At 32.9% G+C, this 17,679-nt stretch overlaps 1 protein-coding gene across 1 annotated transcript; it reads left to right on the top strand.

The window, feature by feature from the left end:
- The first annotated feature begins 206 nt into the window (after window positions 1-206).
- On the top strand, window positions 207-16,564 carry LOC138321659 (motor neuron and pancreas homeobox 1-like). Its single transcript, XM_069265492.1, has 3 exons — window positions 207-1,094; window positions 13,194-13,354; window positions 15,787-16,564. Exons 1-3 carry the CDS (start codon window positions 548-550, stop codon window positions 16,144-16,146), a joined length of 1,068 nt encoding a protein of 355 aa, XP_069121593.1. The 5' UTR covers window positions 207-547; the 3' UTR covers window positions 16,147-16,564.
- The last annotated feature ends 1,115 nt before the right edge of the window (window positions 16,565-17,679 follow it).

Genomic DNA, 17,679 nt, shown 5'->3' on the forward strand with positions numbered 1-17,679 from the left:
CTCCGACCAAATTCAGTAGTCACTTTACCGACGATCGAGATAAAAGTATTTACTAATCTGCCAATGAGAAACGCGACAAAGATATCGACAGCGTGCTGCGGTTCCATTATTTACATAAAACTCGATAGCTCCACCCCTTATGCTAATGACCATAACGGGAGATATAATCTTTGAGAGCTACCGTTATCGAATGTTGTGGCAATGTTTGGACGGGTAAAGAGTGACACCGTGTGACGTTTGGCACAAATATTTAGACTTTTTTGGACACTTAAGGATTTGTGTGGTAAATGATATGAGTGAGGTATGGACTAACGAAGAAGCTCTTTACTTCGGACTTCAATATTGTTTTGGATTCAACCTGGTGTTTAGTTAGATAAACAAACTTTACATCCTTGTTGGACTTAAGTAGTGTTCGTATATAAGTTATTGGTGTTGTTTAGTTAATGAAATTATGTCTTCTCGTCGACAGTTCAAAGTAACGAAGTAAACAAACATTTTTTTAAACTAAAAAAAAAACAAAGAAAAAGAAAATTGAAAAGACGTTCTGATGCATTTCACAACAAAGATGGAAAATTCTTCCAAATCCTTCAGCATCGACGCTTTACTATCGAAATCTTCCTCAGCATCAACACCAAAGAAAGCTTCTGATTCGGATCATCGTGCTCAAAGAAAATCACCACAAGTTTCACCCGTGGCACCACTTGGATCTCCACGGCCCTCGTCTTCCGGTTCTAGTCACCGCAGTAACAGTCCTGACTCTAGTTTATCCCCTTCCGGTTCCGGAGGGTTCACATCTGGAACTTTTATTCCTCGTCCTGGACTTCTTAACACTCAACATCCTGCACTTATGCATCAACATTCGGTTGCTATTCAAGGACTTCTTCATGCTCAACAAATGTATGGAGCATTTAATGGACATACGGGTGGACATGGCGGAACTGGAAATAGTATGCCCATGTTTTCAGGAAGTGCTTTCCATAGTCCTGCAGAGCACGCGTATAAACTGTCACAGCACGCGCAAAATATCCAGCCCTATCTGAATGAGTGGTTCGCACGTGGCGGCATGTTGATGCCCCGTATGATGGATTACACGGGTGAGTGATATGTCACGGATGAAATGACTGGTTGTAGTAGAATTTAGGTATCTTACATTTATTCGTAAAAAAATAGTCTTCTGTTGTGATCATGAAATCCTAATCATAAAAAAAATATTGTACGCTATATAATTAAAACCGGTGCTATGTTTCCCCGGATTGTATATAAACAGTTTGATCGTAATAAACTGACATTTTAGTGTCTTTAGGTAGGGGATTCTATTTATTGCTGATATTATCTAAATGTTTTTCTTTTTAATATCTGATATTATCTAAAGGTTTTCTTTTTAATATCATTAGTTGTGTGAACATAAAACCAAATTTTCAGTTATTGTCTGATATGAGTTAATATGGTTAATATGCTTTTTACCTAGGATACTTTATTATAAATTTTGAATTATAACTCTATGGAAAATTATCATAACAATTTCATGGTTTTATTTACCACAATGTTACATGTATGTGGAAGCAAAATTTAAAACAAACATGTGAAATATTGGAAATTAAATAAATTATGAATAAAAAAAAAACAATAAACAAACGAGCAGAAAACGGAAGATAGGAGGTCTTTCGGACTAGTTTTCAATTCAATAATATACCAAAAGATCGTTTTAATATAAAGAGATTTATTAAATCAGAGAGGTGGTCATTGAAAATGTTTCCAGTATTGAAACTTTATGAAATATTAAAATAGCGAAGAGTTGATGTATTTTTCAATCAATTTGAAGTATTGGCAGAAATTTTAAAATCAATGCACCATTCGAAATGAAACGTTTATTTATAAAATGAAATGTACGTAATATAGGTATAAGGAGAGTGAAACTGATAGGGAAAAAATCAAAATCCGGAAATTCAAAACTCCTTATTCTAGACTTGTAAGTCAAATCACTATAAATTAATAGACGAATATTGCCGGGAACCGGATATCGTTTTACTGGTTTTTTTTTTACTAGAATATCGAGCGTGTTTTATGGTTTTATTTTTATAAAGAGCTATATAACCGATAAAAATATCGACAAATTATCTTATTCTAACCTTGATTAAAATTTATTTAAAAAATGAAACGGCACATATTTCTCTACTCTTTGCGATATATAAAATAAACAAAATATTGAAACAAAAATAAACAGATGATATCATAGATAAGTTTATGTTATTTAACAACGATGAAGTCGGGTATACATTCAAAATAGTATATACAAATCAGTGAAGCATATGTTAAAATGTGTAATAATTTTAATGTACAGTATTGTTTTATTATTTGTAGTTTTTAAAAATAAAAATAAACACAAAGTAATGGAAATTGAACATTAATTGAAATAAATTTCATAAAATAGATTGATTTAATGCGATATGAAATAAGGTTTAAAACGAAACTGAGAATTTCGACATGCTTATGTTGCGGAATAAATGCCAAACAATTAGCACCAGAGAAAGAACAGCAGTGTTTTTATTTTTAAGATAAGTAATTTGATTATGGGGAAATTCATAATTTTAAAGATTGAATCTAGGTTTAGACACTATTGAAATTTATAACTTTTAATATATCTTGTTTGTTAAGAAGCCAATTTTTGAATTTTTTTGAATGTCACTAAAACAAATACGATAAAATATAATTTTATTTAATATTAAAAAAAAAATTAAGCGCAAATTTCAGAAGAAATAAGCTTGTCATTTCAACGTCACTTAGTGTAAAAGTTTTCTAAGTTTTGGAATTTATTTAGTAGAACCATTTAAATAGAATCAATCAAAATGCAATATTGAAAAAAATATGCACAAATTATATCTGACTATAGCAGATTTTTGTTTATTCTATATTAAATAAATACATCTCAATGTACTAATGGTTTGCATTGGAGGTTTTAGCTGTACTATATCAAGTCTCAGTTTTAAAACCAAAGAAAAGACATTATCTAACTTACGATATGGTAGATGGTATTTATTTCAATATACAGTTCTTGTATATTTATCTCTAACACGTTCGTATAAGTTAAAAGTACAATACAGGATTTAATCAATATATTTATTGAATAAAGGAACAGAACAACAAATACCTGTATATATACAGAGTTGTATAATGATAAAAGTATAAAGTAAACTCATTTTTGCTTTAATCAATCCATACTCCCCTTCCGTTTTCCTACCCCAGCACCTAAACACACAAAACCTATAATAAATATTACAAAAACTGTCCAATTGCTTATGTGTTGTATATATGAAGACGTATTAATTTCATTACATAGTAATTGTTTCCGAACCCAACCTCATGTTTTATTGTATCCTTATTGAATAAAATATTGTTTAAACTAATTACAAAGTACTAATATTAATCATCTCCATATATAACACAAGCAATTAGACAGTACTGCAGTTAGATAATTAGTTTAATTTGTGCCAAGTGATGGGGAAAGAAAATGAAAGGGTACAGGTTTTGGGAAAGGGAAACAACTGGCGTTTAACTTCCAACCATACAAGCATACAAATCTGTTGAGAAGACGGAACTGATGTTGTTTGATCATTTAGATAACACTAATCGGGTCTGAACATGAATTGTTGCCATAGTGACAGTGACTTTTAGTGTGTATAGTTTCAGTTAGTACAATGTTCTCAGTCGAGATATGAAAAAATGACCTAATAAATTAATCGCTGATTAGTTTATTAATTGGCAGCACTGAAGATGTTTAAAAAACATTTCATCGAGCAGATTTCTAATTTTGAAGAATTGAAAATAAACTACAACGCAGTATTTTTCATGATTAAAGAAAATGTTTAAAACTATTTTCCGACTCTTTGATTTAGACTGATTGTTATAAAATAGACATTTAAAATTTAATAATTGAAATAAAAAAAAATATATTTAAGCTCTTTGTACATTATGTTGAATTTATATGTGATAATAGATATGGACCTTGCATTTATTTGTTAAAGGGAAAAAAATTCTTCCCATTGTCTAAAAACAAAACAAAAATACTAAAAACAACAATATTTTATTTTAGTTCAATTGCACACAATATGGTTTATCAAATTAAGAATTGGATATCTTGAAGGTCAATACAATTCTTTTAAAGTCGTAAAATAAATAAAAAAAAAAACCCAAACAGAAGTTGAATATTGACTATTGACATATGCATGAAATAACCTATTGTGTGATCGTGAAAACCCTTTGCTTTTTTATTTTTATGACAACAAAAGTTTTTAATCGACAGAAATATGACAGAGTACCAATAGTAGTTTTGGTTACATACTTCTGGACATTATATTCTTTGATAACAGTGCAATAATGAGTTAATTAATTCGTAAAAGGATGTATTTATTTTCGAATAGCTATTGGTAATTTCATTTTCAATTTTTCATATTAGCTGTTCGATGTATTTCAAAATGAAAGTTTGTTTTAATGAATTAAAAGTGCTTAAAGTGTTATTGATATTATTAATTATTGTGACAAATGTAGAGTCGATAAATTTGATTATCTTAATTAACAATAAATATTGTGGGCACAGATAAACAGTTGTATGTATCTCAGTATGCTTGAACTAAGAAGTTCTTTATAATTATGTAATGGACAATAATCATTGTAAGCCATCAGCATAACTTCAATTGTCGCAGGGTGTCTTATAGTGGTTCTCCTGGGTCATGTATGAAAACATCCATATCAACCTTTTGGTCCATGTTTCCCCTCCCGTCTTCTTGTCCGTTTGTTTGTTCCATAGCTTGATCTCCGTTTTACCTTTTTAACCCACTCCCCTATTGAACATTTTGTCCATTTTTACCGTCCCGTTGTCTGTTGAGTATTGAATATTTCTTCGCCCCTCTCCTCCCATAGAGCTCTTCGTCAAAGGTGTAATTTCTACTACAATAATACCTAGACACCCTCTCGTTCCCTTCTATTGTTTATCGGATTCTTTGCCCCTTTACACTGCCTTAAAGGGCTTGCTAGCTTCTCGCGATTGCTTTCTTTTATCATTGGCGCTTTTTATTGTTTTCCATTTTCCAAAACCATATGCATATTTTTTGACTTCAATGAACCTTTATCCTGCTTGATTGCTGTTTATGTGGCTTGCATTCTTTCACATCTGTACTTTTATAAAACTCACACTGATTCAGTGTTTTATTGACCTTTGTGTATCTCACAGCCTTCAACGCGCTAATTACTAATATTTCACGTGACCTAACTCTCCCATATGCTAAATTGCCTTATGTATGGATTACATCTTCTCACCTAATACATTGTCACAGTATTGTTTACGTCTAAACTCCTTCACGCCCTATGTTAACTCTTGATGTGGGGGAAGCGTTTGACACACTCTGTCGTAATCTATATAATTCCCCTGTAATTCCACGAAATACCTTATCATTAAGTTCCTCATAAACCAATTATGTCCTTATAATCCCAACTACTCTAACACGCTAGAATAGGGCGCACCATTTCAAAGGCGCATGCCTACTTTGTTTAGCGGGCCAGATCAGAAACACAAAGACCGCCATTTTGGATTTTCACCTTTTCGTTGGATATGAATGCATTTGACTGATACAGGGTTTGATAACATTCTAACGGGTATTTTTGAACGAACGGTAGACGAAAGGTAGCATTAAACCTGTTTAATCCGGGTATGTATGGTAGAAGTGAGAACGAGGCTTAGTGTACGGTTATACAGATAACGGTATCGGTAGGGTATCATAGCAACGTGATGAGGCATGGAAATGAAAATTAGAGCGGGACAGGTGTTGTTGAAGACAAATTATACCTTGAAAATACCTGAAATCTGTATTGAATTAATTCAGCACGTATGAAAAAAAATTCTTTAAGGGCAATTTGTTTTGCAATTTCTGGAATAGTTTTGTTTTTATCATTGTTTAATGACAGTTTTATAGTTTAACGTCCAAAATCTGAATAAGTAAATACTTCTGCACTAGTGTAAATAAAGAGTAAAGGAATCATTGTAATATTATTAAACCAAAATAAATCTAAACTAAAGCGACCGTATTCCATACAAATATGTATAAAAAAACACAACAACATTTTCTTTGATTCACTCTGGGAAAAGTGTAAATTTAAAGTCCATTGCTTACGGATCCGTGTTTGAAGATTAAAATTCCTTACAGAAAATCCGTATTTCCTGTATATTTCTCATGAACTAATGGAAGGGAATTGTAACTAACGACAGATAAAGTGGATGATATATACTAATCACTGCAAAATAGGCATATTTTTAAGATCTGCATTTAGTTTGTAAGCGCCGTTCAGCTCACGCCAATGCGAGCTATTTTTGTTCGACATGAGATATGTTGACCGAATCCCCGGGTTAATTTTCAGAGACCTTTATTGCTGATCTTTTGCTATTTTGATCATTGTGTAAGATTCAGTTGGTCTAGAATACTTCCCATCTGTCATACCGTGCCCTGATTGGTCAGCTTGCCCGTTTAATTGGTCTCTCTGAAGTGTCTCTTTGTGCCGAGAAAACTGTCTGCTGAAATCTGTTCTAATCGATCTATTATCCTGAAATGTTACCATATACCGTAAAATATTATCATTTTAGTAATGACTGAAAATGATTACAGTTTAAACAATATGTTTAAGTTACTTGATCATAAGATTACAATCATATGGTTGGTGTAGGAAACAGAGGTAGCAAATAGAATGTGGCTTTTATTAACGCACGCTGGTATTTCAGCATCCCGAGCACGATTTGGGGCAGATTTGTCAACAAAACACGTCAATTTACAAGCTCAAATCTCCCCTAATATGTAGCCTTAAAGTGACAGGCTTAACACCTGGTGACATCAAAGGGCCTTCCGAAGTCAGGTACACAGGTAACAAAGTCCTGGCCAGGTAAACATCATCCGTGTATATTGTTATCTCCTTTGACAATTGGACGTGGATTATCAGTGAAAAATATGAAAATTGTTTTAACGTGTGGAAATTAAAACGTCGCAGAAATATTTGGCCAATATTTGGAAACGCGTTAAGCTATTTGTTTTGTTTAAAGTTTATCTTAAGCATTTAAATCGTTTACGAATAAAGAGTTTGACAGGTAACATATGTTGATGAGGTATAATCAACTTTACTTAGTAACAAATTACAAGCCAAGTCGGATGTCTTACGCTAAGTAGGTGTCGGTTGCAATAGAGGTGAATACTCATCGAAACTGCCTTCAAATTCATTCATTCATTCATTCATTCATTCATTTAAATAACTTAATGAATTAATTCATTTCATTCAATTAATCAGTTAATTTCAGTTAAATTTCATTCATTCATTCGTCCATTGATTGATTGATTGATTGATTGATTGATTGATTGATTGATTGATTGATTGATTGATTATTCATTCATTCATTCATTCATTCATCATTCATTCTTTTTATTGATTGATTCATTCATTCATTCATTCAATTAATCAATGAATTCATTCAGTTAGTTTAATTGACCAGTTTATTTTATCAATAGATTCATTTACTTAGAGCATTGTGTACCATTAGGCATCAGATTGGGTTCCGTTTATTATTTCATATAAGCGTCATTGTGTATGAGCATTAAGGAGTGTAATCTCACAAGATAGCTACCTATCGGTAATTTCCAACCAAATCTTAAGTCTGTGATGTAATGCATGACTAGAAGGCCGAGAAATGGTCGTGATCTTTTAATGATTGATAATTTTTATCTTAAGCCGGTCATCATTAAAGATGGCCGATATCGGTTACTCTGTCGATAACGACCTCATACTCGACATGGCAGGTTAACAAGTCCGTGGACGTCCCCAGAAGATTATTACATCATACGAGATCATATATTACGATTTCTTATTCGTTATTACTTCATTCTGTCGAATTAACAAAGATAACCCATGTAACTGTTCTACGGATCGTGCCGAATGGTAGATTCGTGAGACTAACCCTACCTGTAACGCCATTTTGTTTTCTCGTCAAACTTTAAATGCCGCTCCTCTCTTGTAACGTACCGGATGTCGTTCAAGACTGATGTTTTAATGATTATGCACTAAACTCTTTATATGTGAATAACAGAACAATTATCTGCTTCCCGATAATTCATTATTTATTAGTAAGTAGTTATTTAAAAGAAAAAAGTTCAAGAAAGAAGTTATGCAGACACTTATAGGGTTCTGACATTGCTCTGGAAAATAACCCTCTGAGCAAAACGAGTTTAAAGTCATATAAAATTATGCCGGTCTCTACTGAATATTTTCCTCTGAAATACCCATACTTTATGAATTGTCTTCAGATAAATATGGTTTTTTTGCTCATTTAAAATTCTAGCCCTACTGAAGCATACTATCCATACCAAAAGGCACCTTATAATGACAACACCTGTCATATCATCCTGTTTATACTGAACTTTAAGCAAGAATAGAAAATATTATTTTTAAAGATATCGTCTTGTCTAGAAGAAGTAAGACAGTGTTTAGGGAGACGTCAGGAGGGATGAAATGGGTAAGAAAAAAAAGACTCGCCTTTGATAATTATGCTATGGGAGAGCAGGTATGATTCTAATGTCCTATCTGTTAAGGCAACTGACATTATGAACAAATTAAGCGTAGATCTATTTAGAAATGATAGTCTGATTCGGCAGGATAATTACTTGATTGCATATAATTGAGATTCCTACAGAAACTGGTGTCTTAAGAGTGTCTTTTATTTTGATATTCATTCAGCTGTCCGCGGGATTGTTTTTCTTAAATTACACGAGTAGTTAGCCTTAACAATGCAAGAATTCAGCGTTGCAAATTGGCCATCGTGGAGTGAAGAATTATCCATTTCATCTACTCCGGTCTTACGCCCTGCCCCTAAATGACAGAAATCGGTTTCTAGCTGAGCCGGTGGTTTGTCTCTGTATCGCTATTTTCCGGGAATGCACTGGAGACCAACCGTAATTCATTAGCCTGGAAAGAGGCGAAGAAATGACTGGGAAATTTGGTAGTAAAATTTCATTACGAATGTACAGAGTGTATTAGCGGCATCTGGTAGAATGTATTTCATTTGTATATGTCAACAGCACCGGCTTATCGCCACATGATTAAAACGGCACTGTAACGGGCGCAAGGAGCGCAATTTGCTAATTCAATTTTCAATTCGCCAGCTATTAGCCTCCGAGACAGTCGATTTAGCCTAACATTAGTGACAATTTGTATTTGGTTTTGCCACCATAGGGCAAGCTCGCCAGATTAATCAAATCTGCATGAGAAAGACTGAAAAGGAGACGGTCTCTCCTGGTGTGATGACTGAATTGCCTTCTCTATAGCGTCTGTGGTCGGAACACAAAGGCAAACCACGGGAAGCTCTCCAGAATGGTTCCTTAAGTTACTAACGATAGGGCAAATTAACTAATCAACTTAGTTCTTCCGGAATTAAATCCACTTGATCCGACAAATTAAAACCGAAGATTAAAAAGCACAACGACAAACAGTGTTGCAGTGCCGTTCTTGTGACTGACATCATTCAGTGTGTGTAATCAATCATTCAGACTTGGCCCAGAATTTTAGCCGACAGACTGCAACATTTATCGTCTAAATAGAAAAGATAGTAGGGTTAAATTCAATATGAAAAAAAGTAATCACAAAACCTTTAGGTAAAATGTATTAAAGTTTAACAAGTACCACTTTCCACGCCCAGAAGCTGATGTACCACTCGTCTGCAGACCTATCAGGCGAAATTCAGACTTTAATCAAATGATGCTCGAATAGCATTTGTATTCAAATCACTGCAGAAGTTTTTCGAGTACCTTTCTATTGGAATTACATATTGCAATTTCGATTTGATTGCTCGGAGGGTCAAACATTTTGTTTTAATTAAGTTTATCTTACCTCTAGATATTTAAAACACCACCGTGAATTTCAGGAACAACATTTCTTTGATTTTTTAATTGAATGCCTGATGTTTGTGAAATATATTTCTTAGGTGTTTCACGGTATGTAAATACTTCAATATGTTAGATTCTTTAAGTCAGAAAGTGTTTCACTATCTTCACATATTTGTCTTTAATATAAGAAAATAGAAAACTTTAAAAAAAAATTCAAAATTATTTGATTTACAAGCAATAATGTAGAAATCCAATTTCAGGTAGACAGAAATTTCAATAATATATTAAAAAAATATAAGATTAAAAATAAAGGACCTCTTGTACAGACCAAGGAAAACAAGAAAACACAATCTTTTGCAATAAATAAGTCCTCTGAATTTAAAATCAAACTTTGATAAATTCTTGATACTGATTATTGAAACCAAATAAGCGATTTTTTTTTGTAACAAACATTTTGATTGGTTTAAAGTTAATGTTATTTTGTCAGATCGTTATGACGTTGGCTTTTGCAACATCGCGTTTGGTTGGCTGAGGTATAAGTGATTAGTTTAACAATCTTTAAACAGAAAATATGTTCTTTAAATTTAAATTGATGTTATTGCTAAATAAAAATGTAAGCGGACTTATATTTATTAAAATGAAAAAGGTTAGCCAAAAATTGTTAAAATATAAAATCCTAATTATAGAAGACGAAAAAGAGAAATAGTACACCCTATTTGGTGATAATTCCATTATTAAAAGGCAGATTTTAAAATTTAGAATCTGAACACTTGCGAAGGTATGTCCCTTGAAGTGACGAGGGATATTATTAATCGTGTCATTCTAAGACTGAATCCAAACTTGATAAGAAACATGAATTAGTTTATGATTTTTGTTATATAACATGATATTAAAAAAAGATGCACATTTTATTTTTCGTTCCAAAATCATGTCAAAAATTTCATGTTTAATGATATTTTCTTTTTATCATCATTGCGCAACATGATACGTTTTCATTATGAAAATAGAGGATAGAAAAACATTCTTTTTCTTAAGTTGAAAAATAGTTTTAATTCAGGGCATCTTCATTGATTCAAAAGTAGTTCAATTTCTTAAAAACAAATAAATCCATCAACAATGACGTCAATTTTTCATGATGTCACATTGTATGAAAAGGTTATATGTAATGTGTTCTTTTTACACAGATGTGACTTCAATAAATACTAGTATGATGCGACTATATGAGCGATGTGAAATAGGTAGACATATTTTCAAGGTTCAGTTCAAGTGCTTTACGGTTAGATTTAGATACTCGAGTGAAGTACTCTTGTCATTTCTGCCTGGTTAAATGATCGACGTTTAATTGGAAATGAAGCGGAACAAAATGGTTAAGAAATTAATCATCATGATAATGAGGAAAACGAATTTAATCACCGGAGAGAAATCTGTCTGATGAAAGATAATTCTATCAATTCGAAAGAAACAACGGGATGAAAAGTGCTATTATAAGGTCCTAATATGTAAGGAGGATTCATTAGAGGGGTCCTCGAAAGGGAATTATGGAACATCTTATTACAAATAATAATCAAAATCAAAGTCAAGTTCGCGTTGTATGATTATATGTCTAAATAAAACGAGAAAAAACCATAACACTTATGCAATAAAAACAAAGTCTGCAAGATCTGCAATTAAACCAATATAAAAAATATCATTGAAAAACAAAGCAAATTCGTTTAATAAATTTCCCTTGCCTTGCCCCTATTGAGGACGACTTGAAATTTCCCCGCGTTATTCATTAGAATCTGTTCTCCACACCGCAGCCAATACATTAATAGAATTTATGGGAATTCAGATTTTCCACATGGCTACGTTTTCACCGTCTGGGTAACGGGAACCGCGTCGACTCCTGCTATTCATCTGTAACAGGGCATGGCTTTATTTGAACTTCTCAGTTACAACTCAAGAGCTAATTAGTGGACTGTTGACAAATATAATTAGATTTCCGGAACAGCAAACTAAGCCGCTTGCTCCTGAATAATCATTTAGAGAAACTACTGTAGTGCTTTTTATTCGTGTTTGTTAATGCCACATTTTTGACTAATTTCTTTTTTGGTGATATATCATGAGCGCCAATTGAGGATGAAGGTTCAGTAATGATAATAGTTACATACATCTGCTTGCATATAATGAAGCATTATATTTTCGTCATATGATAGCTGTTATCATATATGAACTGATAACCTAACCAGGAACACTTAAGTATTAAGTTTTTTTCGTGTAACTAATTTCAAACTGGCATATACTTATGGTTAAATAATTTCTGAAATAACGAAATAATAAAGCATGTATAAATGGTATTATTTGAAGAGCTATTCTACTTTATATAAGATATTTACATGGTATATATCAAAATCATTTTGTAAGTAAAATAATCGAAATAAATACCATATAAGATAAATAAAAAAAAGTTACCAAAAGATAAAATTTTTATGGAATAATTTTTCAGTTATTTTAATACTTTACTACATAATAAGTATAACAGGATATTTTTATACAAAAGACAATAGATTAACTAAGAATAATTAAAATGAGTTGTCCGAACAAATGATGGAGTAGGCGATACGATTTTACAATGACAAATAATTACAGTCTAAATTCACATCAAAAGTTACTTAATAAGAATCCCAAAAACACAAGAAGAATCAAAGGTATATTTTATTTTTTGATTTAATATATCTTTTAATTCTGAAGTCTATTGTATAGCTTGTCTTTTATTAGACGTTATGGATTCGTCCTACTCATTAAAAAATAAATTAGCTTTACTCCCGCTGTACTTTTATTGTTGCATGCAAGTAAATATGATATGTACCACACATAAATGCTATAAATTAAAAAAAAACACTTAATACAATAAATAACATAAAATCGTTAATAAATCCAACATAAAATAAATATATGATATAGGCTGCATATGTTATTTAATGATTTGGGAGACACTAAGGTAGATTGAAGGTTTATATAGTGATCACAGTGAACAGTGTCTTTGCAGCGTTTATTGATTGTCAAATATCACAAATGGCTTTAAAATATGTCCCAAATAGTTTTCATAAAGCACTGCTAATATATAAAAAAAGTCTACTGAGTGTTAACGAAGCATTACTTAATTTTTAAGACTTGTTTAAAATTTAAATTGATAAAAGACTACTTTATCATGATTTACGCATTGTTTTACTTTCACAAGATGAGAGGCTGAAAATGACGTTTGGCCACATTCATTAGTTTTAATATTTTGACGTTTATTTACAGCTCAACAACAGTCGAGTCTGCTCGGAAAGACAAGACGCCCTAGGACAGCCTTCACTAGTCAACAACTGCTGGAACTAGAACGTCAGTTTAAGATGAACAAATACCTTTCACGGCCCAAACGGTTCGAAGTAGCGACATCCCTAATGCTGACAGAGACTCAGGTGGGCATTACTTCGCTGTGTGTCGATTACGTAACTCTACACATCATTTTTGATATCTATGTATATCTTTATGATAATTTGTTGAAGCAAGATTGGCCATTTCTGGTTAATTTGTGCTTTCGTATTGAATAATTGTTGACTTGTTAGATAACATGTTTGTCAACGATAATTTAGGACAGTTATTAAGAATTTCCGCTTAGTAATTACTAATTGACATTGTATATTCTGATTTCATTTTGTCAAAAATTAACACAGAACTTAATAATTATATAAACACTGACAGTCGCCAGAAGATAAAAGACCTGAAACATGAAAAAATTAAACATAAAACCAATACTTCAAGAATTTGACAAAAATAATTCCGATGGATTTACCTTTTAAAGTAGGATTTTCAGTATAATTTTATTTACACTCACTGTAAAATTCGAATATCACTTTACTTTTTTACAAACACGATAAAGTTCTATGACAGAACTAGTATTTTAGGTAATATCTAGATAATGTAGAAACAACCTCTTTAACATTGCATTTCCAACAAACAGTGATCTGAATTATCCAGTTTTATTTCATATTGATACCAAAAAAATTAAGTTCTTTGATTAGATAGCAAAACATGATAAACAATATGACAATTCATTGAGTTTTCTACCCCTGAACCCCCCCCCCCCCCTCCCTTAAAAAATAATGTTGTGAAAAAATGTGGATATCAATCATTTATGAAATAGAAATTACTATCAAACAATTCAAAATTTTATTTTATCACGACTATAATTTTAAGACAACGTTTAAAAGATTTACAGAATGTTTATTTATCCTAATGGGTACAGATAATGTTGTTATCACAAATTTGAAGCAAAAGGTCAAATTTTGATCCAAATTTTCCATTCTTGTAGGTGAGATTTGTGATTAAATATACAAAAAAGATTAATTGATAACACTCACAGAACTAAAACTTTAGATTGTTTCTTTAAATGCATTAAAAAACATCCATGCTTTTTTTCTTTACTAAACCCCCATTATATCGATAGATGATATATGAATCTAATAAAAAATACAAAGTTTGCACAAAGTTGTATTTTTGGTAACATTATTCACAACAACAGAACATTGGACAGGAAGTATAACTCAGTATTAATTTGGAACCTCCAGGACAATATAGGATAGATCACCAAGGTAGTTTACTTCCCCTCTTTGCCTCCAAGTCATTTGAAACCCATTTGTTTACCGTTCTATAGCCTTTATTTGTCAAAGTTAGGCATGGAATTTCACTCATTAGCAAATGTTCACTTCTTAATCACATTTAAGTTATGATAAAATAGCCGAAACAGGCAGGAAAACGTGGCTAATCTCCCTTTTCTTACAATTCTTTATCTTGCATATTTCCTTCGTGTTGACTCTTTATCAAACGAAAACACAAAAACTGCAATTGAACGTGGTCGTGTCTAAACGCCCCGGCGATTAATATCGGAGCGCTAATTCCGGACTGCAAGGTGACTTATCGTACATACTCCGAGATTTTTGTAAATTCACCAAGCTCCATTTTAAGAAGGGATTAGCACACGGGGTTAAAATTTACACCTCACCTGAAAACAAGGATACACTACTTAATACCCCAAACAACACCTGTATATTATCACAACGTATCCAGCTGTCTCATCGACGAACTTATCTCCGGTTGTCCGAGCAACCTCCTTGATTAATGAGAGAAATTTTACCCACTGAGAAATAAGAAAGGTATTTTGTGCGGGGTGGTGATATGGCCGTGTTGACCATTAGACAACTGACGGCCCGGGTGACTGTTAAGTTTTCATTTTTTAGCTTTCACACCGTCGTTAAATTTGTAACAAACGAGGTATATGTACTTTCCATTGTATTGTAGGATCGTTATTCCTGATTAGTCTGCACGGATCTAATGTCCATGCGTCGGTATATCTCCATATCGGATTCACACCTTGTCAAAAACCCGAAAGTTATCAGATTTAGAAGTTGGTGACTCACAACTTTGGGCGCAAACATATTTACAAACGTTAATTTACCCAGGACTTTAGGATACCCTACATTACATTTCTGTCCGGTTTGTATCATGGCTACTAATCCAAAAATGCACTTCCACCCCATACATGAGCCTAACAGTAAATAAACATTTTACAATGATAACTTTTATTACTTTATTACTTGCTGAAAAGAACGCGGTTGCTTTGGAGCAAAATACATTGGAACACTACATCCATTTCACCGTAGGCGTGCTTCCTATTGCATGTCCACGTTTTGTGTAGAAACGAATGAAAACAGATTACTGAACTTGACCACATTTGAGCGTATAATATTGGGTATTATGCAAATTTTATAAAATTTCTATGTTTTAATTCAAGGTGTTTGGCATCAAGTCGTTTTATATATTTTATTTTTAATGTAACGGGTTTCTTTTCAAGGTGAAGATATGGTTTCAAAACCGAAGGATGAAATGGAAGAGGAGCAAAAAACCTTCATCGGAATCATCGCAGAAACGAGTATCCGATGGAGAGAAAGGAAGCAGCCATTTCTTAGCACATAAAGGAGAAAAGACACAATCTGATGATAAATCTGATTCGTTCGACATCGATCCAGAATCCGAGGATGTCGATATTGACGACGATGATGAGGATGACCTAGATTGTGAATCACGTGACGGAGACATCAATGAAATTCCCATACCACTTCCTGCTCACGTGCAAACTGACATTCATGGAGGTAGCTTACAGGATTCAAATTTTAATATGAAACAGTTTGGATTAATACAAGCAGGCTTGTAAATATCACTGTCATTAAAAGTTGATGATGGGCAGCTCTGTCGGTCACATATAAACCATGAACATTTGAAAAGCCATTTTGATTGAATTTGGCATCGAAGGACTTAACTCTCACAATGAAATTGTGTTTTTCTTGCCATTGACTGTCCTCAGTTTGTGACATTGCCATAGGAACCAGGTGACATTCCTATGGTCCCAAACCTCCAGGACCACGTATGAAGTCATGCGTTATGTGATGACGTTGTCTCACGTGACTGTTTGGCAGATATGCTTCCCGCCAAGTATTATGTTGAGCCAGAATGCAATTGACCTAGTATTATTTATTGACATAATTGTGGACTTTTTTCTTGATATTGACGATAATTACGATAATTATGTCGATCAATATTGACGAGTACGATATAAAATCATGTAATTAGTACTTGCCGTATTGTTGGATTCATTATGTTTCTGAAGAAATGGTAGAGCAAGCGCAGAGAAATCCAGAGAACACGTTCTTTATCATCGTTACATTGAAATGATAACAAACAGCTATATCAAACCAATCAAAGTAATGAATGGTAATAAAATTAACAAAATTTACCGAAAAAAGAAACACTTAAAATGAAGAAGACAGAGGCAAATATAAACAAAATCTCGTCTGAAGTGATATCTAGAGAGTAATGGGCACACAGATATCCTCTGTTCCGGAGTGGTGAGAACGTTCAGAGCTACATAAGCTTTAATTCCCGTGAAGCTCTAGTTGTCATGTTTTAGATTTGTTTTTTTTTTCTCGGTCAATAAAAAACATAACTTTTCATAATGTTATCTATTATTGGCTATATTAAAAAAAGATGATATAAGATGTAATCCTAAAATAAGACTTCCAGGATATTGGTTCATGTATTTTCATTCCCCGAACTTCCAAAAATGACAAAAACCACAACTTGAAATAACAACAAACCTATAAGTCTCGACAATAGGCGGCGATGTCAGCGCTGTGTGGGGTGCATGTGCGTCTAATATTCTAGACAACACTGTGCATCGTCTCCAATCGTCCTTCGTTACAGCGACTCAAGGTAATTCTGTCCAATCTTTTACCAATTTCCGTGATTAAAACATACAAATAAGAGAGATTAATTCAGGGACAATTGATTGCAGTTCAACGCTCGTGACGAAGTTCTATGTTTACATAAGAAGCTGGAGATACCAGAACGTAACACACTTCCGTAATCTTATAGGCAGGGATTCAAGAAAGACGTCGATAAAAAGAACATTTTAAATATTTACCTGAACGTCGAGGGCAATAATTCGACCATTCTGTCGTCATTTTGAGATTAAACTCCAATGAATTTCAGACCATATGTTAAAGCCGCGCACACCTATATTGTAATTGGTTTTTAAAGCAAAATTAACTAGTAATTAATTGTGCCTTAACTGATATGCGAGTGAACTGTTACGTAGAAGACGTATTTTCTTTGCTAGAAAAGTCTACCAATTTTGGAAGTATCCCAGGTTGAAATGCCAGAGTTACCTGTAACGTAGGATGGAAAATAA

This window comes from Argopecten irradians, chromosome 4 (assembly GCF_041381155.1).
Source record: "Argopecten irradians isolate NY chromosome 4, Ai_NY, whole genome shotgun sequence".
Taxonomy (NCBI): Eukaryota; Metazoa; Mollusca; class Bivalvia; order Pectinida; family Pectinidae; genus Argopecten; species Argopecten irradians.

Excerpts from the sequence above, each read along its gene's own strand:
- LOC138321659 (XM_069265492.1), top strand. The coding sequence starts at position 548 with ATGCATTTCACAACAAAGATGGAAAATTCTTCCAAATCCTTCAGCATC. Across the intron at positions 1,095-13,193 it reads CCGTATGATGGATTACACGG|CTCAACAACAGTCGAGTCTG; the intron begins GTGAGTGATATG and ends GTTTATTTACAG. Across the intron at positions 13,355-15,786 it reads TAATGCTGACAGAGACTCAG|GTGAAGATATGGTTTCAAAA; the intron begins GTGGGCATTACT and ends TTTCTTTTCAAG.